At 55.7% G+C, this 24,890-nt stretch overlaps 2 protein-coding genes across 7 annotated transcripts in view; one reads left to right on the forward strand and one right to left on the reverse strand.

The window, feature by feature from the left end:
- VSIR (V-set immunoregulatory receptor) overlaps positions 1–15,926 on the forward strand; it is a 29,534-nt gene extending 13,608 nt beyond the window's left edge. Inside the window, exons 4-7 of the mRNA XM_046653206.1 lie at positions 4,214–4,321; positions 7,692–7,719; positions 9,033–9,226; positions 9,405–15,926. Coding sequence (XP_046509162.1) covers positions 4,214–4,321; positions 7,692–7,719; positions 9,033–9,226; positions 9,405–9,442 — 368 coding nt within the window. The 3' untranslated portion in view covers positions 9,443–15,926. The remainder of the gene's footprint in view (positions 1–4,213; positions 4,322–7,691; positions 7,720–9,032; positions 9,227–9,404) is intronic.
- The window catches only part of CDH23 (cadherin related 23), a 398,494-nt gene that overhangs the window by 53,564 nt on the left and 320,040 nt on the right, over positions 1–24,890 (reverse strand). For all 6 annotated transcript variants that reach the window (XM_046653203.1, XM_046653202.1, XM_046653200.1 and 3 more), the window contains 4 exons: positions 21,946–22,095; positions 20,752–20,880; positions 19,894–20,022; positions 18,874–19,101 (listed from right to left, as the gene is read on the reverse strand). In XM_046653203.1, the coding sequence (XP_046509159.1) occupies positions 18,874–19,101; positions 19,894–20,022; positions 20,752–20,880; positions 21,946–22,095 (636 nt within the window). The remainder of the gene's footprint in view (positions 1–18,873; positions 19,102–19,893; positions 20,023–20,751; positions 20,881–21,945; positions 22,096–24,890) is intronic.

The raw sequence follows: 24,890 nt of genomic DNA on the forward strand, positions 1-24,890 counted from the left end.
CACGCAGCAGTCTCACAACTGTGCATGCCCACAGGTGTGCCTGTGCACAGGGCAGCTGAGCCTCACCTGGTGGGCACATAAGTGCTCACTGCCCCATTGCTCCTTCCACTCTGAGCAACCCCATCCCACTTCTTCCCCCGGGAGCTCCTGCAGAGCTGCCCTGGAGACAGTCTCCTCTGCCATCGCCCCATCTCACAGATGGGGAGACTGAGGTTCAGACAGGTGAAGGGACTTGCTCCCAGTCTCTCAGACCCAGAGCCAAGAGGAGATGTCAGAATGCCTGATTCTTAGTATGCAAACCTGCCTGAGTGCTGGGCCGCCCTGCCCTCTGTCAACACTGACTTTCTAAAAGTTAGTTATAGGAGTTAAGTCTTGGGGACAGAGACAAGAGATGCCAGAGGGGACGATGCTAGAGAAATCAGGTGCAAAATGGAGAGGGAGCCGAGATTTGGTTCATCTTTCTTGATCTAGACTCTCGAGAAGCAGCTGCTGGAATTAGGGGAACAGAAGTCACTGGGAAATCCTAGGAGTGCAGCTGATAGGAGCCAGAGGGTGAGGCAGACCCTTGAACTTGACTGTCCCTTGCTGGGTGGGCGCCTCTGCTCTCAGGTTGTGACATTCTCCTTCCTCTCCAATTCAGGGGGTGTGCCGCCCCACCCTGGCTCCTGCGTTCCTGAGCTACTGTCCACAGTGAATTGGCTCCTTGAGGGCCAAGGGGACATGTGCGCTTCTGTCCTGGCTGCTGAGGGCAGGGGGTAGCTTTAATGACCTCTGGAATCTCCTTCTAATCCCCTTCCAGACGCTTGGTTCTGGAGGTCTGGAGACTACAGCTGAGGTGGAGTCTTGGCGCTGAGGCCTCAGATGAGAAGCAGCACAGCTCTACTTGTACGTGAGGTGTGGGGGCTTTGGGCAGCTCTTCCACTCTCTGGGCACCATGTGTCCACTGGGAAAGGGGAGCAAGTGCGTCCCTTTCAGTGTTATCTAAGGGGCTGACTCAGGGATCAAAAACTCAAATGCCCCAGGGGCCAGGGAGCTGGCGAGTGAGACGGGAGGGAGGGGTGGAGACTGCGCTGAGTGCCCAGCTGCCAGTCTCTAAGTGCGGTTCCAACTGCTGCAGCCCGGAGGGGACTCAGGGTTGCCAGAGCCACTACATTTTCAAGCAGAGTCAGAAGTCCAGATTTTACATAACTCTCAATTAAAGAAAAAATTAAGTACTGTGTGGGCCATGGTTGCAATCTGAATGAGTTTATTCTAGTGAAAGGCAGTGTGGTGAAGTGGTTAGGAGCACAGACCCTGAAATCAGCCAAGTTTCTTAAGCTCTCTGTGTCTTAGTTTTCTCACCTGTAAATAGAGATGATTATAACTGTACGTAATTTTCAGGTTGTCATGAGGCTAAAATTAGGTACTATATGTAAAGTGCTAAGAACCGTGCCTGGCACAGAGTAAGTGCTGTGGAAGTGATGGCTGGTATCCCTTCTAATGCAGAATGCTGGGCCTGGCTTCCCAAGTCAGCTCATCCACTCTCCTGTGCCAAGGCACCATGGCAAGTAGATGGCAACAGGCAGTGGACACATATCCTGTTTTCTAATGGCTTAGAGCCATCTGCCTGGTGACCCATGTGCTCAGTGGGCCCCGGGCTGGCTGCTGGGTACCGCTCTCCACTGCTGCTTACCTTTGGAAAGACCCCAGTCCCTGCTCTAGGACAGGTGCCTCACAGCCAGCTTTGGTACCTGATCAACTTCTGGCCGAGAAGCTCTTTGAGCGCTTCTGTTCTAACTGCAGCTCTGGTCTCCTAATGCTATCTTTGGGAAGTGGGAGGGTAGCTGGTCTATGAAATCATCTGAAATCCCAAGTCAGCCTGAGGTCGGGGGAGGTGACAGGAGAGGAATAAGACTGAGGAAGTGAGTGCCCAAGGAGTCCTGAGTTGCTGAGGGGCTGTGGTTTTTCACTGGGCAGCCCATCTCCCCGTGAAGCAACCTTCCCACCCCCAACACAGCAGGATGTTTGGTCTGCTTTCATCTAGCCCCTTCCCTGGGGAGTCCAACCAAGCTCCATACTCTGGATACACCCACGGGGTACTGCAGGCCCTGGACAAAGACCCGCTGGGCACACGGGGCCCCTCCCATCCCACCCTGCTGTGTAAGGGCCGGGCATACTGCTCGGTGCTGGTCTGGCAGCTGCCTCTGCCCGTGCCTGGTCACCTTCCAAGGATGCGCCTGGCTCTGGATGGCTAGCAAGGAGGATGGCCATACTTGGTGTGCGAGGTGGGGAGCTGTGGTGAGGCTGGGCTCTGCAAGGGGGCCCATGGCTTCAGAGGGCAGTTGGGCCCCAGCCTCAACTCTCAGCTCAGGTTTTAAGGCAACCAAATCCTGATCCCCTCAAGGGGCCACAGAGGGGGCGTCTTTGCCTGGGCACAGGAGTCAAGCAGGGGGTCAGGCCAAGCCCATGGCCAGCAGGGAGCTGGAGTAAGTGAGGCCTGACTAACGGCACCAAATGTTGCTTAGTACCAGTCCAGGGGAGACCTGCTGTGATGACTGGAAAAGAGCGCTTTGCAACCAGCTTCTCAGATAGTGCCCACAGTAAGGTCCTATGATGAGGTTTAGAAATTATAGAATTATAGACTGCTTCTACTTTCAATATTCCTCGTCAAAATGCAGCCTTGCTCAGATCTGCGGGGAACCTGCTTTAATGTGGAGTTGAACTTGCTTTGCAGTTCACATACAGCAACTGTTCCTGTACCACTAAAGTACCTGAAAACAGTTTGCTCTCTTCCGCAGTGTGAACACCCCCCCACCCCCATGCTTGTTTACACCATCAGGTTGTTTCACAATACAATGAGATAAAGACAGCCCTTATTCCCAAATACTAGTGCAAAGGCAGCACTGAGACCACAGCCCATCCACCTTTTCAGAGCTCCCTGGGGCCAAGTTGACACTGTGGCAAGGCATCTTGGCCCACGTTTTGGGAAGGGCTAAAATTGGGAAGGAAATGCGTTTACGCTGGTTGTGGTTCTGAGGGCATGGCTGTTCCCGGCTAAACTCCTGGAGTCAGCAGATGAACTAAAATAAATCAAGCCTCTCACGCTGCTGGTGGGATCGTAAAACAGTACAACCTTTGCGGAGGGCAATTTAGCAATCGCCTAAAAGAAAATGCACATCCTCTTTGGCTCAGCACTTTCACTGGGAAGAATTTATGTGCAGATGTACTTGCCTGAGAGAGCAAAGATGCATACCCAAGGAGTCCATTGCTGCTTTATTAGTTATGTTGAAAAATGGAAGCAACCTACATGCCCACCAATAGGTGACTGCTTCAATAGATTCTGGGTGAGCCACGTGATAAAGCCCTAGGCAGAATGAGGTAGATCTCTGTGCTGATACAGAGAGATGTCCAGCTGTGCTCAGTGGGAAAAGCAAGTGTCATACGAAAAGCGTATCGTGTAAATGCTCTGCACACAAGGAGCATATCTAGGCCACACACAAGAAAACTGCGGACAGTGATGACTGCTTTGGGGGGCTGGGGTAGAGGAGGAGGAGGAAAATTTTAATATTTTTTAATTTATACATTTGTGTTTGTGTAATTTAGAAAGTTTAAAATTTAAAAATGTCAGACGAAGATCACGGTTTTCTAGTTCCCGCCCCGTTTTTCTCCCCACGACTTGTATGTGTGAGATCACTTCTAGAGGCTCCACCCATCTCTCAGGGCATGAGTGCAGCTTTTTATTCATTTATCTTTAATTGTGGTAAAACATATATGACATAAAATTTGCCATTTTAACCATTTCTAAGTGTGCGCTTCAGTGCATTAATACACTTAACCTTGTTGGGCAACCATTGCCACTATTTCCAAAAGTTTTCATCACTTGGACTCCTTGTGGCCTTGACCTCTGTGGCATGGGTCTTGTGAAAGGCCTGCGGTCCCTTTTCAGGGAACAAGCTGCCCCCAGTGGGCCAGGATGAGAACTTTCTCTCTCCCGTGGTGCTGCCTCAACCGTAAGTGCCCGGCCTCACTTCTTGTGCTCTGGGCCACTGTGGGGGAGGCACAGGGCTCTCTTTGAAATGGGGTTCCCAGACCTTCTGTGCCTCTGCAGGTCACTGAGGGTCTGGGTAAAGGTGGGTTCCCTTCCTGCCTGGCCTTCCCTCTCTGGGTCTCAGTTTCCCCTGAGGAGGAGCAGTGGGAATGGGGCCTCACCTTGGCTGCCTCTCTGCCCTTTCAGACATCACGGCTGCCGCCCTGGCTACGGGCGCCTGCATCGTAGGCATCCTCTGCCTTCCCCTCATCCTGCTCCTGGTCTACAAGCAAAGGCAGGTGGCCACCAACCGCCGTGAGTATCCCGGCGCGGTAGGGTGGGTAGGGCTGCGAGTGACCTGCCCCACCTGCAGCCCAGGCTCTTGGATTAGCAAAGGCAAGAGGCAGGCACAGCTCCTCTGGGTACCAGGGATGGGAGCTGCTACAGTCCCTACGAGGAGCTGGGCTCAATGGCAGGGAAAGGAGGGGACCAGGTGTGTCATTTCTGGGGCCTGAGTGCCCACCAGCCCCAGCACTGCTGGCTTGGCACTCAATAAATATCTGTTGAATGAATGAACAATCATATGGAGTAGTTCAAATGGGTTTATAAAAATGCTGCCACTCAGAGATCCTTTGGGGATCTGCTTCAGTGCATGGGTGGGCCTGTTTTGTAATTAGCACAGTAATTGTTGGGACAAAAATGACCTTCAGATTGTTAGAACTTGGAGGGATCTTGGAGACAACTTAGTTCAACTCCTTCCTCTTACAGCTGAGAAACCTAAAATCAGTGGGATTAACTAACTAACCATATGTTACCTAACTAAGTGGCAGAGCTGGGACTCAAACTCAGAGCTTTCAACTCAGGCTTTCCCAGGGAATATAATCCCACCACATCATAAAACTGCTCATCAGCATGAATGTTACAGCTAACAACCCCTGACTGGGAGGGCTGCTGTGCCAGGTGCCAGGCCAACCTGTCACACGCATTCTCCACTTATTCCTCATAACAACTCTACCAGTTTGATCCCACCATTCTCCCCATTTTATAGCTGGGCAAACTGAGGCACAGAGAGGTTAAATAACTTGCTAAAGGAACCGCACAGCGAGTAAGTGGTGGAGCCAGGCTTCAAGTCATGGCCACAAACACGTTTTCAGCTTCCTCTGCAGGTGACAGTGCCCCATGCTCTTCCTCTGACCCCACCCATGAGCCTCGGCCAGTCCGAGTCCTCCAGGAGCTGTAGGGTGGGAAGTCCTCTGCCCTTGGCCCTTGTATCGCCTCCCCCACCTCTTCCCATCTGCCTGGCTGCAGAAGGTAACTGAGGGAGGACTGCTTTGTCACCAGGTGGCTTGTGGCTCACCCCTAATTTCCTTTGGCGGGACCGTAACAACTTGACACCCCTCTCTCCTGGGGGCCCAGCCTGGAGCCCCACAGTAGATCACTCAGGGGCTGTGGCCATTTCTCCCTTATTCTCAAGACATCCATATTCCTCTCACAAAAGCCCCCGCAGCCTCCCTTGAGAAATACCTTGAGGTTGGTGGTGGTGGGGGGGGGAAGACCGATAAAGGCGTTAGAGCAGAAAGAGGACCCAGGGGCTCAACCAGGGAGAGAAATGGCTACAGAGCAGCTGTCAGCTCCTGCTCATCCATGTAGCACTTCCATGGAGGTGAGGAAGGGATGAGGAGGGAGACATGCCCGCTAGGCTCAGCTCCCAGATAAAGAGGTGCTTTCTGTGCCCCTCACTCCAGACCACAGCGCTGCCTCCGTCAGGGAACAGGAACTAGAAAACAAATTCGGGGCAGAGGATGGTGGGGGGGTTGTTCCTGCTTTTGTTGCCTCACGTCCTTCCTCACACGGTCCCCAGAGGTGGACCTAAGGCTCTGCCCATGTCCCAGGCTGGAGGAAGGAAAATCAGAGAGGGGACACCCCCAGGCCAGCACATTGTGAGGGTGTCCTGTGGACACAGGGAGCCTGGGGTCAGCCTGGTCTCCCATATTGCATGCACTGGGACACCTTCAGTCTGAGGACTTCCCAGAGGAAGGGACAGAGGAACTGGACACTGATGAGCTGGACTGAAAGAGGGAGCCAGCGCATACAGTGGGCGAGTGAGGGCTGCACTGTGAGCAATGTTGAGTACGTGCTCTGAGACTCTGTGACAGGCAGCCACCCCACAGCACTTTGTCTCCAGATTTAACATATGCACATTTAACATGGACAGAAAAGTGTCAATAATTTATCTCCTAATAAAAATACTTTTGAGGACAGTCCCTCCTCGCCCTCCAAAAAAAAAAAGAAGAAATGAATTGTCTGACTGAAGACTTAGAGACAGACACAAGAGAGGCCAGAGGGGATGATGTTAGAGAAACCAGGTGCGAAAAGGAGAGGGAGTGGAGATTTGGGTCATTTTTCTCGATTTAGATGCTAGAGAAGCAGCTGCTGGAATGAAGGGAGCAGAAGTCACCTGGGAAATGCCAGGAATCCAGCAACAGGGCAGAGGCCGAGCAGGTCTGGATCCCTGAGCAGGGCAGCAGGTCGGGGATGGAGTGGACGGGCAGTGTATTTGTGCACGCGAGCAGGACGCTGGCACGGAGCCTGGCACAGGGAGCATGCTCAGGAATAAGCCGCACTCAGCATTCAAGAAAGAGAACGTGTTGGGAGCCCTGAGGAAGGTGGTTTGCCACAGAGGCCCATGGGTGTGGAAGCTATCCAGTACTCAATGCAGGCTCAATTTCCCCAGCTCTAGAGTGGGACCAACAATCTTTACCCCACAGGGCGGGGGAGAGGATGAGCTGAGGGAGCACAGAGCATCGCACGAGGCCCAATGCAGAGTCACCCGGTAAATGGTAGCCATGATTCCGATACTGCGGAGATTTCAGGAACTTTTGTGCAACTTCCCCTGCGTGTTCTGTTTTTGTGCCCTCCCCCACCATCTGTTTCCCCATAGTAATCAGCAGCAGAGCTCTTACAATGAGAAAGATCTGTGGGAGTATATGGGGAGCTGCAAGAAAGAGGGAAGTAGGGGCCGCTGCATCTGGTTGGTGGCCAGGTTGGGGGGTGGGGAACCCCAAGAGTGGGGCAGGCAGCAGCATCATGGATGAGGACAGAAAGTGGTGGGATGGCTGAGAAGTGCTGGGGTCTCAGGCCCCCTAAGGTTCCTCTAAGAGATGTCACCTCTAAAGCCACCCTATTAGGCAATGTGGAGGATGGGACAGAGAGGACCAGGAACCTTCTAATTAGGAACTGACCTTGCAACACTCCCACCCAGTAAATCATGGTTAAAGACCAGAACGTGGCAAATGTCTGAACAGGAAGCAGCAAATGTAGAAGCCAGGCCTTTGGTTGATCCTTAATCCCGGGGCTCCTACCCTGCTTGAGTCAAACCACAAGAGAAAGCATCGGCCACCTCTGGTCTCCTGGGGTCAGATGCTGTCCTACATGCTCAGAAAATGCAGCCCCAGTTTCATTTATCACCAGTCAAAAAGGACCGCTCACTGAGGGCTCACCTGTGGACAGTCACGCAGAGCACCACCATACGGGCCTCCTGAAGGAACAGAAGTGGGATGCCGGGCTGAGCACAGCCCTGCCTGAGCTTGCCCCCATTCCCCAGGGCTGTCTGCCAGTGGGGGCAGGGGTCTTATCTGGGGAAGCCTTCCCTTTGTGACTAACTCCTCTGTCTGTCCATCCCCAGGTGCCCAGGAGCTGGTGCGGATGGAAAGGTAAGACCCATGGAGACCTTCTGGAGAAAACTGGCCCCACCCCGCCTCAAAGCTTGGCAGGCTCTCTCTCTCCTTGCCTCTTCCTCAACCTGTGGCTCTGTAGGGCAATGTCTATGCCCAAACTGTGGCTAGAGCTGATGCAGAAGGGGGAGGGGTACCTTTCAGCCAGGACAGACTGACTCTTTCCCCTCCACCAGGATCCTTTCCCCTCTCCCCCCGGTGACTGGTTGTACCATGACAGGGCTCAGAACACAAACATGGCTTCCCTGGTCCTCCCTGGGTCCTGGGCTGGCTGTCATGAAGTAGGTGTTTCTGTAGGCTGCTGTTTAGCTGCCTAGCACAGCTGGTTAGAAGAGCATCTGCCATCTGCCACAGAGGCCTACACATCTGTGCTGGCTGTTCTCCCTGCTACCCATCACCCAGCAGGCTGAGCTCCGAAGCTGTTGGATGAGCCATGCACCCACCTTCGGGCATCAGTGGTCAGCTGGCTGGGCGTGGGGGAGGGGGAGAAAGCAGCTGAGCTGGGCAGATACTGAAACATGCAAAGGAGGCCAGCACACCTGGAGTTGTGGCCCCTCCCTGCAGGGCACCCCAGGGAGAAAGCTGTCAGGCCACAAGGGCAAAGGCTGACTGGGCTCGGAGTGGGGCGGCAGGTGGGGGATGAAATGGATAGGGAGTAGGGAGTGTGTGTGGGTGTGCCCTGGGTGGGAAGGCAGCATGGAGCCTGGCATGGAAGCCATGCTCAGGAAAGAGCCACATTCAGGAACTTGACCATGGTACCTGCAACACCAAACCCAGAGCTCCTCTATGTGTTTGAAAGGGATGATTTTCAAGACAGGTCAAAGGAATTCCTGCTAGCGATCATGCTAGAGTCTCAGAGTTGGAGGGGTCTCCAGAGGTTGTCCCACTCCTATGCATGAAGAGGAGAGGAGAACCCTCCCTTCAGCTCAAGACAAGCTATGCAGACATTTGATCTGCATGCCATTAACTCTACTGACCAAAGAGAAACTTGTCCCCAGATTCCTGAGGCCAGTGTCCTGCAAGTGCCTCTGAGCCAGGGCTTCCTGTCTGGGCCCAGGGCAGATGGTCAGATGTTCTCAGCTCAGGGCTGGTGGAAGAGTGTAGCCCATGGTCCTCCCTCTCTGGCCCTGGATCCTCCCTTCCTGCTGGGAGAGGCTGCTGAGGCCTGGGGCGCGGGGGTGGGGGTGGGGGGCACAGGTGAAGGGAGGGGTGTGGAAAAGTGGGGCAGGCCAGGAGGGAAGAGGCCAAACCCCAGGTAGCACAGATGACCTATGGTTCTGATTCTCTGGCAGCAACATTCAAGGAATTGAAAACCCCAGCTTTGAGGTCTCTCCGCCCTCCCAGGGGATCCCGGAGGCCAAGCCCCGGCCACCACTGTCTTACATGGCCCAGCGGCAGCCTTCGGAGTCTGGGCGGCACCTGCTTTCAGAGCCCAGCACTCCTCTCTCTCCACCAGGCCCTGGGGACGTCTTCTTCCCATCCCTCGGTGAGCGCTCCTAACCCTTGCAGCATTATGTCCTGCAAGGTCATGACCTCCACAAGGCCCGCAGGGCATCAGCCTCACTCCCCACCCTCCCTGGGGAGTCCTCCCAGCCTCATGGTATGGGGCTGGGGGTGAAGGACAGAGGAACCTCACATTCACTCCGTTCTCCTTTCTTTTGCAGAACCTGTCCCAGACTCTCCAAACTCTGAGGCCATCTAGACCAGCTAGGGTCCAGTGAGCAGTTGTGGCTGGGCCTGGGGCAGGTGCAATTGAGCCAAGGCTGGCTCTCTGAGTGGTCCCTTGGCCTTAGCCCTGGTTTCCTCCCTCCTGCTCTGAGCTCAGACTCTTTGAGATACCTCTGCTGGCTAGACCCTAAACCCCTCTGGATGCTACATGGCAGAAGGGAGAAGGTATTGGATCGCTCAGCCCCTGTCTCAAGGATGGTCGGGTGCTCGGATCCTACTGCAGAGACCTAAAATCCATCAGCTACAGATGCCAAATGACCTACTTCCTAGAAGCCCCCACATTTCCAGCTCTATGGCAGCCTCTCTCCCTGGGACATGAGCCTTGGGACCTGACAGCATAGATGGGACAAGATGGGCACTGGGTAGATGCCCCAGTGCCACCCTCCCAGGCATGAGACGGGACAAGATGTGGAGAGACTCCTCCCCACTGTGGTGGACCCAGCTTCCCCATCTCGCCTGAGGCTGCCCATCTGTCAGACTCACTCTGTAACCTTGGGACTCTGGGGCTGGGCCTGCCTGCCGCTGGGCCATGGGAGCCTTCCCCAGCTGCCTCCTACTAGCAACCTCTCTGAGGAGCTGTCAACAGGTTAAGCAAATCTGAGGCTCCCACTGTCTGCACTCTGGTCCCCAGAGTTCATTGGCCAGAGGCCCCGAAACAGGAAGTACACAGGGGCACCGTGGCCACTGTGAACCAACTGGCATCTTGCGCAATGGAGCCCAGGCCGGAGGTTGCACTACCCACTGCAGAGGGGGTGAGGGAGAACCGGTGGGGCCTGCTGGGAAGGTGAGTGGAGAGGACTCCACCCCCCTGCCCTCCCCATCCCCCACCTCCACTGCTCAGTGTGGTCAAAAGAGAGGGTGACCACATCATGTACTGTTCCAACTGTGACACTTCTCAGTGTGAAGAGGGGGTGCTATTAAAAACTACATGGGCCACAGGTGCAAACCCTGTGGATGGACTGTAAGAGCTGGGTTAAATCCCTACTCTGCTTCTGAGGTGCCTGAGGCTTAGGGGGCCCTCCTCCCCTGACCCCCAGTCTGTGGTCTTCCCTTCCATTCAGTCTGTACTGAGTCTTCACTGCAGAGTGACCTGTCAGGTGGGAGGAGCGGGGCGTGTGCATAGAAGGTTTGTGCCTGCTCTGCTCTGCACCCTCTACTCCTATCTCCTGCTTCAGGGCATGACCTGGATTTGTTTTTATACACATATACAAGGGGAGCCCTTTGTGGAACTTTGATTAAAGGGTTTTAAAGCATGGAGAGGAGTTGGGGGGGGGGGTCTGTACACTATGGGGTAGAAACGGGAGGTGGGACCTAAGATGGGGAGGGGCGGGTTTGAGCTGGCAGGAGCCCCAGGCACTGCACTGCGAGGGCATTCACCTGCCAGCAGCCTACACTGGCTCTGCTGAGCTGGGCCTGGGTGCTGAGAGTCAGGGCTTCAGGCCAGGATGAGGGCCCAGCAGGCAGGGAGAAGCCCCCGACCACCTGGGGGTGGGAACAGGAGTGGGGCTGGAAGAAAGGAGCAGCTCTAGGCGCTCCAGCAGCAGTGAGCCCTCAGGCCTACAGCTAGAACCAGGGAGCCCCCCAAATGCATGGCACTGCTTCCAAGCTCCCTTGTCAGGCCTGAGGGCATGCATCACTGTGGGCATCCTGCTGTGCCTGGGGGCCTTGAGGAGAGGGTGAGCGTGGGCCTCAGGACCTCACTGACACCTCCGGGGGCCAGAACACCAAAACCCTGGCTCTCGCTTTGTCCCTGGGTGTCCTTTCTTCTATTCCAGCTGCGGCCATGGACACCCAGTGCCACTTGACACAGAAAGAGGGTGCTATTCTCACAGCTCGTGGGGGCCCACGGGGCAGGGATAGGTCAGGTGACACCTGCTTGAGGCAGGGCCTGGCTACCACTAGGGGTGAAGGACAGGCCCACAGACCAGACTCCCCGTCCCCAGCAGGTTGGCCTGGCTAAGCCCTCAGCTTCTGCCCTCGAGGAGAGACAACTTCTAAGAATTAGGTTGCCAGGCCCCAGGCCTGGCTGCTACTGTGTAGAAGGAGGGAGGAGGCCCCAGAGCAGAAAGCCACCACACTTCCTCCCCAGCTTCCTCCTGCATGGCCTCCAGCTCTTCGCTCCGGACCCTTACAAGTGAACACATCTCGGCTTCGTGGTTTCCTGTTTTCAGTGAAAATTAGTTTGAGCTCCAGGCTCCATCTTCATCCATGACCACACGCCCCACCCCCGTGGCTCTAAGGGTGCCCTCCCTGCTGTGGGGGAGGGGCAGGGTGCCAGAGGAGCCCTCCATGCTCTCCCCGGGGTCGTGGTGCCTCTAGAGATGCCAGCCCTGGTGGCTGTCCCTACGGGCCCTGGCTCAGCTCCTGGGGTGCATGGAACAGAGCAGGGGAGTGGGAACATGGGGCTTGCTTCCAAGGGGGTTGGGAGGAACCCTGGGGCCTCCAGGAAGTTGGCTGCTGGGCAGGGTGGGACTGGAGTGGGTGACTCATGGATCATGGCACTATCTGAGGTCCTGAGAGGGAAATCTGTGCTTTGGGGCGCTAATTCATGTTAACAGATCAATTAGGAATTATGGCTGGGTAACCCATCTCCCGACATTCTCCCGAGGTCTTTAATAAAGACCTGCTGCCTTTATTCTCTCCAAGGAAGAGGCTAAGGGAATGGAATTGACATTCCTTGAAAACATGCCACAGAGGCCACTGGAGATGCTGCTGTTGGGTCACTCTGGCCCTGCCTGGGGGGCTCTGTGGTGATGGGCACTGGGGTAGGTGTGCAGGATCCCCGGGACCTGCTTCTCAAAAGCCCAGCCCTGAGGCTGCCCTCAGTCCTGCTGGCCAGAGCTTCCTCCTACATGCAGCAGCCTTGGGTAGAAGGACTGATGGTCGCCTTCTTCTGGGAGTGCTTTGTGGTGGGGGGAGTTGGGAGGACATGGTCAGGCTGGGGGCTACAGAGGTCCTGCCACCCTCCACGCCAGCTTGGGCACTGTAGTCCTGCCTCATGGAAGAGGCCTTCCTGAGTGTCTGCTGGAGCACTCTAGGGCTGGCCTGACTGTGCTAGGGGCTGAGATTTGCTCAGAGAACCCAAAGGGAATGGCAGTGGGCAGAAAGAGGAACTGGGGTTGTGAGCCAGGATGCTGGCTGCAAAGGCCTCTTGAGAAGCAGACACTCACAGCCCAGCTGAGTGTCTGTCCTGACCCACAGATAGCACTGACCGTCTGGCCCCTTCACTGGGCATTCACTGTACCCTGCTTTGTACTGTCGCCTCTCTTTCCTGCACGGACCCTGTGTCTCCCTAACTATTCTGTGAGTTCTGAGAGGGCAGGGGTCCAACAGCAGCCTGCCCTATGGACTCAGTTGCAGAGCTGACAACTGACGCATACCAGTGGGGATGGGCTGAACCAGGTTGCCAGGGTTCTGTTCTCTGGACCACTCACAACTGGCAGGGCCACCTCTGACTTTCCACCAGCTCTAGTTCTTAGCAGCTTCGTCTGGGCCTCTTGGGATCTCCTCAACAGCAATAATGCCCTGAGCTTGTGCAGGACAGGGTGCAGAGGTGTCATTTTGTTTTGCAATTCTGATCTATTGGCATGGCTTCCTGGAAGACATGTTGAGAGGGATTCTGAAGTATCAGTAGAGCTTAATGACAAAGTGCCGACATGGGCTAGCAATGTGTGCCTAGGGCACAGAATAGGGAAGTGGTGGTATGTGTGCCCTCTCTCTGCCTTTTCTGTTATAATACTCCGTGCTTGCCAAACCACTTTCACACGTGTTACTACTTCTTTGATTCCCCCCCACCCAGAAAAGCCTGGGAGGCTTTATTGCCCCGATTTAATGCATAGGGGGAAACTCAGGTTCCAGAAAGTTTGTGTCTTGTCACAAGTCAATGTGGAACTGGGACTACAGCCTGGTCTCCTACTTCCCACACTGTGCTCCTTCCTCTTCACTGAACGGAGTGGCATCACAGGCCAGGACTTGGACTTGCTTCCAGTACATACCAGGGCCCTGGGAGATGAACCTTTGCGCACAAGCCCATGGCTCCATGCCTTCCACATCCGTTCATGCCACTGCCCTTTCTGCCTGGCAACCTTGAAGACACAGGATTCCTGGTAGGCATAGCGGCCCATGCACCCCTCTTGCTTGCGGCAGGGGACGGGGAAGAGAGAAATTCTCAGCTGACTACAGAGCCCCAGGGTTTCTTGGAGGAACTGAGCCAGTTGCAAGTGTGGCATCTGAGAAGCTGCAGAACATGCCTCCAGGAGCAGGGCTAAGGGAAGGGTCTGAATTTAATCTTGCTGGGCCAGAGAAGCTGGCGTCCTTGGTGTGCAGCACAGGGATGGGGCTGGGCAGGGGTTTCCTGAGCTGGAGCCAGGGGAAGCAGGCTTCACAAACAGCAGCAGGTCCAAGTTTCATCAACAGAAGAGCCCTCAGCCCTAAGGATATGAGGTGAACTGCCCAGAGCGGTGTCCCCAGCTCATGGCTTTCACGGGGCGATTGCTGGCGACTCTTGAGCCAGAAGTGGGTGGTGGGAGATTTTCTGTCCTTCTGCCTGGGCAGGTGACTTCTGAAGGTCCCCGCCAGCCTGAGAAGCTAGGGCTGGTTATCTGGGATTGTCTAACCTGCTGCTGTGATTCGCATGGCAGGGAGGCCCGGTCAGGCCCTCCCTCTCCCCATCCCCCTGCCAAGGTGCCTCTGTGGCTGGGGCTCAGCTCCTGACCTCCCAGTTGCCTTCCGTCCTTCCTCCCTGGGCCTGGCCCTTCCTCTTGCAGGGGCCTCCCTGACGGCCACTTTAACCCCTCCCTCAAGCCTGGCCTCCTTGCCTGTGGCCTGGAGCGAGCCAGAGGGCTGAGGCTGTACAATGAGTCCCCCTGGCTGGGTGGCACACTGTTGTGTGACAGGCCTGGGCTGGCCCGGATGCCCCTTGCAGCACAGCTGTTCTGAACTCCGGGTGATACGGGACTTAGAGCTGGGTGGGGACGGCCTCGGCTGTTTGCAGGAATGCCCAGCTCTCAGGAAACTGGGGGAAGGGCAGCCCAGGGAGAAAACAAGAGATGGGAGGGCTCAGAGATAGGATTGCTCTTGGTTTTGGGAGGCTCTTGGTAGCCAAATCCCATGTCCCCTGCTTAGAGAGCCTCATCTTTTAAGACATGGATGCAAATGATGCCTTGTCCAGAAAACCTTTCCTGGCTCCTGGCTCTGAGCTCCCATCACATCATATAGTGTCAGCTCTCTGTTACCTGTCCCTTTCCCCCACAAGACTATAGGCTCCTTCAGGGCAGAACTGTGCCCAACTCATCTCTGACTGCCTAGCCTCCAGCACAGGTATGACACGTATTTGGTGTTGAATGAATAAATGAATGACTCTTACTTGCCCTTGTCCTACTGGAAGGTTGGTCCTGGGTCTGTGAGGGCGACCGTGAACAAGGTAGATGACCGCAGGTGGAACAAGAGGACAGGGTATGGGTCTGTCTGCTGGGCATCTCTGGATGGATACATGCTGGCCGGCACCCACCCTCTTCACCCCCATTAGACCATGGTGACCTTTCCTGGAACCTCAGGATGACCAGTCTGAGGATGTTCAGGGCTCTGGCTGGTCCAGGAGGGGTTGGAATGATCCTCCTTCCTCGAACACCCATCCAGTGAAACCTGCCCTACAGTAGAGAAAGGCCCTCCCATGGTCACCTCTGGCTTGGCCCTCACTTTTGTGCTTGGGGGCACTCATGACCCTGGGGGTTCACTGTTTAGAGGTGACACTCTAGTCAGTGGAAGCAAATCTTCAAAGGTCCAGTGCTCCTTGGAGGTAAATGCCAATCACGGCCAGGCAGTGGCTACAGGGCCCTAGCTCGCCAGCCTCTGCTCCACCCCCACCCTGGCTTAGCTGGGCCAGGATGGAGAAGAGGGGGCGCTTGAGAAAGTAGTGGGACCAGCCCCTGGGGCATGCCACAGGCAGAATGTCATGGGGGAGACACATAGAGAGAGGGCCCTGCTCCCAGCTCTGAATGCTGCCATGGGCCTGAACTCCCCGTGTCTCTCTGAAACCCCCTGATCATTGCTTACACCTTTGTTCAGGCTGATCCCCAGGTCCAGAATATGCTTTCCTCCTTTGCTGTGCTAACTATGACTGACTGACAGGACTGCCCAGGTGTTGCCTCCTCCAGGAAGCCTTCCTCAAGCTCTTCTCAGTGCCCCATCTGCCCCGTGGCCCCCCGCACATGGATGTCCTCATTGCCTCCCTTACTCAGCTGCATTTCGTTGTGGCAGGGACCACATTGCCTTCATCTCTGTATGTCTGGTGCCTGGCACACAGTGGGCATTCACAGGACACTGGCTGAATGAATGAACAGACGGATGAACAAATATGGTCTAGTGTCGGTTCTCACTGTGCTCCTGTGGTCATGGCAGCTCTTCACTGTGGTGCCTCCTACCAAAATCAAATAAAGGAAACCTTTTCCTAAACTGAAGAAGCAGAAAAAAATTGGATAGATTCTTTTTGACTTAAAATTTTTCTCCTCTAAATCTTCTTCCAGTTGGTACCTGATGCTGCTTGTCTGTTATCCTATTGCAGCCGAGGAGCCATACACATAGTCCCCTGCTAATGGCCTCAGGGGACCCCCTCCCTGATCCTAGTCATCCTGAAGGTGCTCTGGGAGTGGAGCTGGTGATGACCAGGATGAGGAGGGGAGAGAGAGAGACTGCATTTCTCCCCACCTAACTTCCCAGCCCTTCCCAGGGAGCTGGTACCAGCTGAGACCTGCCCCAAGGAGGATCAGAATGTCAGGGACCCACGTGTGAGGAGGCAGTGCTCGTGGGTCTCCAGTGGGCTAGGTCAGGTCTCTACGGAGGGTCTGGTCAACAGATGGACACTTTCTGGCCATGGGGACCAGTCTTCAGTGTGCTGCAGGGACTGCTTGGGGAGGGGCCCACCCATTTTGGGTGGCTAAATGTGGCTGGGGTGATTTCCCATTTCTCCAATTGCCATTTCTTCTGGGAACCAAGAGGAAGCCAGATGTTGCCTCCAGAACTCAGGGTCTTAGAATGTCCTGGGTCTCAATGACTGCCTCCCTGGGAAACTCTAGGGCTGTGGTCATGGGGAGGTGGAGGGAAGGGGGACACTGGTGTGTTCCCTGGCCTCAGTCAGGATGCGGAAGAGCAGCATGGCAAATGCCATCAGGTGCCCACCAAAAATCTATTCTCCACCTCTTCCTCACCAACAGAGCCCTGCTTTTGTTTGAGGCAGTGATATATCTGGCCCCTAAGTAATAAGCCAATCCTGACAATCCTCTTCCTCATTTTTCCCAACCTCCCTTGCAGCTAGGGTGCCCACGTGAACCTCTTCTGGCCAGTAAGACATAAGTAGAACTCTGAAGAATAGTTCTGGAAAACCTTTTGCTTTCCTGATAAAGGGGCAGAAGTGGCTTGCATAGTTCTTTGTCTTTTTGTCACTTCCTGCCTTGAATGCTGACATGATGGCTGGAGCTATAGTAGCCATCTTGAGACCAGAAGGGAAAGGCCAAGAAGCAATAGCTCTGACATTACTGAGCATGAAATCGTCATTTGTAATTCTCTCCAGAATTTTTGTTCTGTGAGAAAAATGCATTTTGACTTATTTATAATTCCATAGTTAAGTTTCCATGTCTTGTAGCCAAACACATCTCTAAATGCTATTGGAGAGATGACCAAAAAGATGATTCCTCCTGAAGCCAGGTGCCATTAGGGAGGGGTCATGTCAAAACTGAGTCCCTCCATGTCAGCACAATAAATGACTCTTCTACTGTTCCCCCTTCAGTTAGTTATACATGTCCTGTAAATGTGCCTGTCTGGCCCACTGGGTGTGAATGGCTGAGGTGATTAGTGGTGACACTGGGCAGCCACAGGGCTAAGGATGCCCAGGGGGTGCCCAGAGCCTAGTCCCATTTCCTGGACTCCTCAGAATGTGGTTCCCTGGGACTGGCCCAATTCCACCATCCTCCCCAGAGACCCTCCGGATAGAGAGCCCAGCCCAGCCCAGCCCTGCCCCCACAGTCCACAGGGGAGAAGTTGCACAGAGCGCCCTGTTGTGGCAGAGAGACAGAGCTGAGGCCTCGTTTACAGTCAGGGCCCCTAGGGCAGACAGATCACAGAAATGTCCCCAATCTTCTACACCTCCCTATATCCATACTCTTTGCAATGTGACTTTGCAGCTCATTCCTTCAAAAGATAGAGTTTATTTCCCCAAACCTTGGACCTGGGCTGGTCTTGTGATTTGCTTTGGTCAACAGAATGTAGCAAAAGTAACCTTGTTCCAGTTCCAAGCCTGGGCCTCAAGAGGCCTTGCATGCTTCTGCTGTCTCTCCTGGACCTTTTCTAGCTCCATGTGAACAAGCACAGACAAGCCTTCTGGAAGAGGAGAGATGCACGGCCCCAGGTGATAGGCAGCCGATCCCCAGTAGCACAGCCATCCAGCTGACACACAGCTGCCCCCCTGCTCCCACACACACACAGGGGAGAGCAGAAGAACCACCCAGCTAAGCCAGGTCTAAATGGCCAGGCTGCCAAGTTGAAGATAAATCGACGGTTTTTTCCTGCCCCTCTGTGTGGTCTGGTGTGTGATCCAGCATTATTGCGGCGATGGACACCTCACACAGTCCTCCTCCTCAGGGCTTACCACGCTCTTCTACAGACATGAGCTAATTCAATTCCTCAAACCACCTACGAAGGAGATATTATCTTCCTTTTGCAGATGACAAAACCGATGTTCTGAGAGGTTCTGACTTGCTCGTGATCATGCAGCCAGCTCACGTTGCTCCTGACTTCCAAATTCTCCACTCTCAACTTGCAAACTGCTCCCACCACAGCCCATCACCCCTGATTGTTTCACCATCCAGCCCCACAGGCCCCCACCTCCTTCTCTGACCTTGCAAACCTTGCACATTGCCTTGGGCAACAGCCCTGCTCATTCAAGCATCAGCTAGACCGAAATCCCTTCCAACCCTCATGTTGCAACAGCATGTCACACCAACACGATGGTGGGGAGAAGGCGGAGGGCACCTTTTCCTATTTGGCACAGAGGCATCACCATACGGGTCAGCGTAGCCCCACAGGTGCACAGCTTGATAAGTGGAGTGGGAGCTAGTCAGATTCTGAGATGCAGGCTCAATCTGTACCATCCATAGAGCTGCTCTATGCAAGCAAAGGGGGCCAAATAGTGGCTCTGAGTGGCTGCAGACCCAGGTGAACTAGCACCCCAGCCTTGCACACACGGGCCCTCCACAAATACTCGTAGGCCGACAGACTAAAGGCACAATAAAGGAGCTGTCAAGGATGCACCAAGTGCATGGCCTTCCGTTCGCACCCATCTTGTTCCCCTCACACAGAAGGCAAAGCTGCCCCTCATCCACCCTTTCCTGCCCACGGCCGCCCATCACTCACCGACAGGGTGGGGGTGCCCTCGTCCTCCACGGTGACCACCAGGTGGTAGAAGCTCTGGCGCTCTCGATCTGGTGGGGCAGGCCGCGTGGCGATCTCGCCACTGATGCGGTCCATGCGGAAGGTCATGTCCTCATTGCCCTTGGTGATGTAGTAGGACAGGATGCTGTTGATCCCGATGTCACGGTCAGAGGCTCTCACCTGAACCACAGCGGTACCCCCGCCCACGTTCTGGGGGGAGAGCAATAAAGTGGTCACTCCAGATTTAAGGACTCTGGAGCAAAGTCTAGCACCTGGCTCCTGGGAGCCCAGCGGCTTCACCTGGGCCTCCAGACAGCTTTGCTCTATCTACCCTGGAGCAGTGATGAGGAGGATAAAGATGATGGTGGTGAACATTCTGTGGGTACCCACTACATACTGGGTCTGCATTAATCATCAAATCCTCTCTATGCCCCGTGAATCAGGTACTGGTGTCATCCCCATTTACAGATGAGAAAACTGAGGTTCAGGGAAGGAATGTGTGCAGGTCACACAGCCAGTCAGTGGCAGAGCCAGGGTCTGAATCAAGGGAGGCTGGCCTGAGAGCTGGCCCCTAAACCCCTGTGCATCCCGCCTTCACGAAGGTCCAGTCTGGCATGACCGCGCTGGGGCAAAAATTCTCCTGCAGTGGCTCAATCTTAGGACTGAATAATAAATGCGTTGTTTTATTTGAAAGCAGCTCTCCCAGGGTAAACTTGGTTCCCTGGTAACAAGGAACAGGTAAACAGGTACCACCTGTTGGTGGTAAAAGGCCACTTTCTTCTTTCCCTCTCCTCTCCTCTTCACCCCACCACAAAAAGGTACTGCATTCCAGGACCTGGCCTGGGCGTTAGAGATACAGTTATGAATGAGTGAGCACTGTCCCCACCCCCAGGATTGGAGAGACTACTGGGCCAGGCAGACATTTAGACAGTGCCTCCTGGTCAGCTCACGCCCACCATCCGCCTGGGTGTCCAGCTGCACAGGCGCTGGAGCTGCCCTTACCTCATTCACGCTGACATTGTAGCCAAAGGGGCTCTCAATCACTGGCGGGTTGTCATTGACGTCCAGGATGGTCACCTGCAGGATGTGGTCCTTCTTCCGTGGAGGGGTGCCACGGTCAGATGCCACAATCTGCCAGGAGGGGATGACTCAAATCAGGGCACAGGGTGGGCAAGGATCGGGAAGACGGAGCCTAAAATGGCTGTCTGCTCAGTGGGAAGGACTGGAGGGCAGAGACTTGGCCGTCCCTGCCCCTGGGCGGCCTGCTAGCCCTGGGCTCCCTCCGAGGCTTTCACCTTCTGCCTCACGCTGCAAACAATCGTTGTCCAATTCTTGTCTGATGTGGACCCTCTTGCGATCTCACCCTAGTGTGCTCAATCTTTACCACCTCATCCCACCCCTGACTGTATTCCGGGCTGTGCCAGCCCCTGACTGTGACGCTGGGCCTGCGATCAGACCCAGGGCTCCTGCCTTTAGCTCCAAAGGTCTCTGTTCCATGCACTCAGATCTGTTCTCTGGCAAATAGAGAAAGAGCCTCAAATAACGTTTTCAGCAATGAGCTGGAGTCCTCACCACAGCCTGAGCCTGTCCCTAGGAGCCTTGATGCTTCCAAGACACCTGCAGGGCAGCAGAAAGTGCTCTAAGAGCTCAGGCCCCTGCAGAAGCACAACCCTGGTGTCCCCAGAGACCACTTCCAGGATGCCCTCTCTGGGGTCAGCCTCACTCATGCTCTTGGCCCCTAGGGGTGCTGTGTGCCCCACGGTACTTGGTGATAGCAGGGGAGCTGACCACCAGAGCATGCTGATGGGCCAGGACCTCTCCTGATGGACAGCAGCGACCCGGGGTGGGGCTGGTCCCCACCTTGAGGATGTAGTGGTCCAGCTCTTCTCTGTCCAGGGGCCTGGCCACGAACACTTCACCAATGGAGTCGTTGGTGGTGATGATCTCAAAGGCCCCGGCGATGTTGCCAGAGGCTAGGGAGAAGACCACCTGTTGGGGAAGAGAGAGGGTGAGGGGCAAGGAGGTGGGGAGGACAGGTGGCCAGGTCAGGCCAAGGGGCACTCCCCGACGCACCTGGACCCTCTGCTCAGCAAGGGCATTTGAAAAGACAGTGTTTTATGCAGAAGTGGTTATGTCCCTCATGGGGGTGGCAGGCGCACTGAGGCGGAGCAGGGTATCAGCATACTGGCCTAGGGACCAGGAGGGCGGGTGTGAGTGCCATCACCTGAGCTTTCCCAGGGTTGGGGGAGTTGGGGGGGGTGCTGGCACTTCTGGAGCCTTTGCTAGGAGCAGGCACGGGCCCTGGGGCTACGTGGATTCTGTTTGACTCACAACAACCCAGTCAAAGGGAGCTGTTCCCTTCAGTTCCGAGAGGAGGCTCCGAAAGATGGAAGGACTGCAAGGTCACAGCTTGCAAATGCTTCAGAGAAGAAGGATGTGACCCCACTTGCTCCTGACTCCAAAGCTAGGATCTCTCGGCCCCCCAGGGGTGTGAAAGCATTTTTAAAATGGTGGAAACCTCCTCAAACATACCGCCCAATTCGTAGGACTGATCAAAGTGGTGTGAAGACTGACATGCTCTGTCACCCCCTCCTCGTGCTCTGGGGGTGTCTGGAGTGGTGGGGAGCTCTTCCTGCTGTGGGATGGGGGCCGAGATGCAGGAGGGAGAAGGAGGGCTTCCTCTCTGGGACCTGGGGTGGCATGGGGAGGCTGGCCCACAGGGGTGAGATGCTGTGTGGTTTGTGAATGAGGTGATAAAGGAGTCACCGGGAAAGCTGAACCCCTCTGCTTTCAGCCCACCGTCGGGGGCTGAGCTTTGGCCAGCCTTTGGGCTCCATGTTCACTGGACCCAGGCAGGGCCGACAGCTTGCACTGCTCTGCCTCCTTTCCCTGACCGGGGGCTGGAGGAAGGGCAGGGAGTCCTGCTGGGCCTGGGCAGAGCCTGGCTCACCTGGTTCCTGCTCAGTCATGGGGATGGCTTAGGTCCCTCCCGCTGAGGGGCTGTGGGAGACCCGACTGACAGGGCAGATCTGGGCTATTTCACTTGGTGCCCACCTGCCCGTTGCTGCCGGCGTCGGGGTCCCGGGCCTTGACGGTGGCCACGCGCTGGCCCACGGGGCAGTCCTCGGGCACGCTGACTGCTGAGTCAGAGGTGAAGTCAAACCGGGGGCTGTTGTCATTCTCGTCCAGCACAGTGATGTAGACCTGGGGGAGGCGGGACATGGCAGAGACCCACCGCCTCCTTCCCCTCCCTGGTCCCAAACCCCAGCGTCCACCAGGTCCTCCAATGGGTGCTGGAACGCCAGCAAGCTTTCAGAGCCTGCGGAGGCCAATCGTGACTTTACACAGAGACCTGAGCGCACTTCCTCCAGGAGTCTGGTGGGGGAGGGCCACACACACTCAGTGCTGGGGGCCGGAGAGCAGCGAGGGTCTGGGGCACTCAGAGGTGGGGGGACTGGGAGGATGGGAAGGCCCGGGCCCTGGCTGAAGGGGATGGAGGCCACTCCACTCCGGATCTAGGAGGGAGTGCCAACTTGGCACCGGCAGAGCTTCCTGTTTTTCAAGAGGAACCAGGAATCCAGATTTTTATGTAGAATTAGGTGCTGATTAATAAAAATTAAAGAAAAAAAATTACGTGCAGGCCAGCTAAAACACATCTGGCAGCCAGATATTGCCCCAAGGCCTCCTCATTTGCCCTTGTGGATTAGAGGGAAGAAAACAGGGCTCAGGAGCAGGAGGGGCCACGGGGCGGTCCCGGGGGAGAGGGCAGATGAGGAAGGGAGGGGGATTTCCAACTACCAGGGAAAAACGGAACGTGCAAGTTGCATGCAAAGAACATATTGTTTTGTGTCCGCAGCACAGGCTTCTCCTGCAGGGTCTGGGTAGCCAGCCTAGAGAGAAGGCCCTGCTGTGGGCACAGCCTCCAGCCCGCGGGTGGCCATGGGGCAGAACCACAGGTGACCTTAGGTTCACTGATGAGGGTGCTGAGGTGAGGCGGGGGTAGGTTTAGGTTTTGGGAATCCCAGGTTGGGCCTCCTCCCACCACCCCGCCCCAGGCGGGACCCATGCTCTCCTTCCCCAGACCTGGGAGTCCAGGGTTCCCAGGCCTACCCACATCCCGGGGTACACAGGACCCAGCCTGCAGAACCTCGTCATGCTGCAGATGCCTTTCCGTTTCATCCTCCTTCCTAATTAGGCTCGCCCCTTCTCGCTCCTAGCAACGCTCCCATATCTTTAGGCAGCTACCGCAGGCAACAAGCCCAGGCTTCGCAACAGTCCCAACTCCACCACTGACTAGCTGTGCGATTTGGCAAAAGTTATTCAACCTCTCTGATTTCCCACTTCCTCAGCTGAAAGAAAGAACCAGAATGCCTGCGGCACCAGGACACTGGAGGAGCAAACGAGCAAACAGAAAGTACTGGCGTGTGGTGGTCCCTGCCCTGCTCCCTGCCTGCAGGCACGATGTCACTCACCAGGACTCTGCCCGGCCAGCATGAGTTTTGGTCAGGGAGTTCTGTGATGTTCCAGAGCCCTAGTCTGCTCACCTGTGAAATGGGCATAATAATGCCTACCACGCTGTTTGCAGGGCAAAACCAAACAAGGCCCCTGTGATCTGATCCCTCCCAAACTTGCTCACTCCTGTCAAGGCCTTGTTTGGGTACTCCGTGCTTCCTCCCACCACAGGGCCTCTGCACATGCTGTTCCCTCTGCCTGAAACACTCTTCCCTCTTGGTTGTGCAAATGCCTATGCTTTCTGGGGAGCTCAGCTTGAGTCACTTCCTCAGGGAAGCCCTCCTTGATTTCCCTGACATCTTACTGTAGGCTCTCTGGGGGCATACGTTTATTGGTGTGATAATTCTATCACTGTCTTTCCCCCACTATATCTTATTCTCATGAAGGCAGGGGCTGCGTCTGACTTTGGTTTCCTGTTGTACACTGAGCCCAGCCCAGAGCCTGGCACAAAGCAGGTGCTCCCTCCATGCCTACTATCTGATGATGACAACGATGTTGTGAGGTGCTCCCAGGACGGGGAGCTGGCATCAGGGGGTGAGGAGAGATGGCAGGTGCTAAGCTCTATGGGAAGTAGATATGGGTGTGTGTCCCCACCCAGGGCCTCGCAGTCCAAATCTACCCCCATCGCCCGAAGGCCTGAGGGTGTTACTCAAGAGCTCTGGCAGCAGAGCCACCCCCCACCAAGCCCACCCCTTCCTGCTGCCTCCTCATCCCTCTCAGGGCCTATGGGGGCTGCTGGGGTGGGAGGAGTCAGGTGTAGGTGAGCTGTGGTTTGGGGGTTCCGGCCTCACAGAGGAAATGGTGGCACCTTTAAAAGGCCCCTCAGCCTGCCTCCGCCCTAGCACCTCCAACAAGTTTGGGGCTAACAGGGCTGGTGTATCTGGGGCAGTGGCCCCTGGGAGCCTCTAAGAGGAAACCAGGGCAGAGCACAGGGAGGTGGGTCTTGCTTCCTAGAAGAGGGCGGAGAGACTGGAAATACATGGGGCCACGTGCAGTGTGCTCTGAGAGGCCCTCGCCAGCTGGCGCAGAGGAAGCGGGCGGCCTGGTCCACAGAGGGGGCTTCACAGCCTCGGGGAGCATCCCTGCTGCTTGTTAGGCTCTGTCTGGCCTCAGCTCCCCGACTACACATGACAACAGGGGTGAGGGCTACTGGGCCCATTTCATAGATGGGCTGCTGAAGCTCAGTGAGAGGGCCCCAGTTCATCTCTCTTAGGTCCTCTGGCAGGGAAGGCCAGGAGCCTCAGCTGGGAGCTGTGGGACACAGAGCACCTGCTCACTGTCTGTCACCCAAGGGCTCACTCACTGGCTGCCCTCTGGGACCCCTGGGGGGCCACGGGAAGGTGTGGGCTCAATGCTGCTCATAGCCTCACTCAACCCACGCTGGCCCTGGGGTTGGAGGGGCTTTTGGGTACAGCTAAGCCACAGCCAGGGCCACGGAACCAGGCACCCTGAGGGAGCCATGGGGTGGAGGACTCCAAGGGGCAGCA

This window comes from Equus quagga, chromosome 2, assembly GCF_021613505.1.
Source record: "Equus quagga isolate Etosha38 chromosome 2, UCLA_HA_Equagga_1.0, whole genome shotgun sequence".
Lineage (NCBI taxonomy): Eukaryota > Metazoa > Chordata > Mammalia > Perissodactyla > Equidae > Equus > Equus quagga.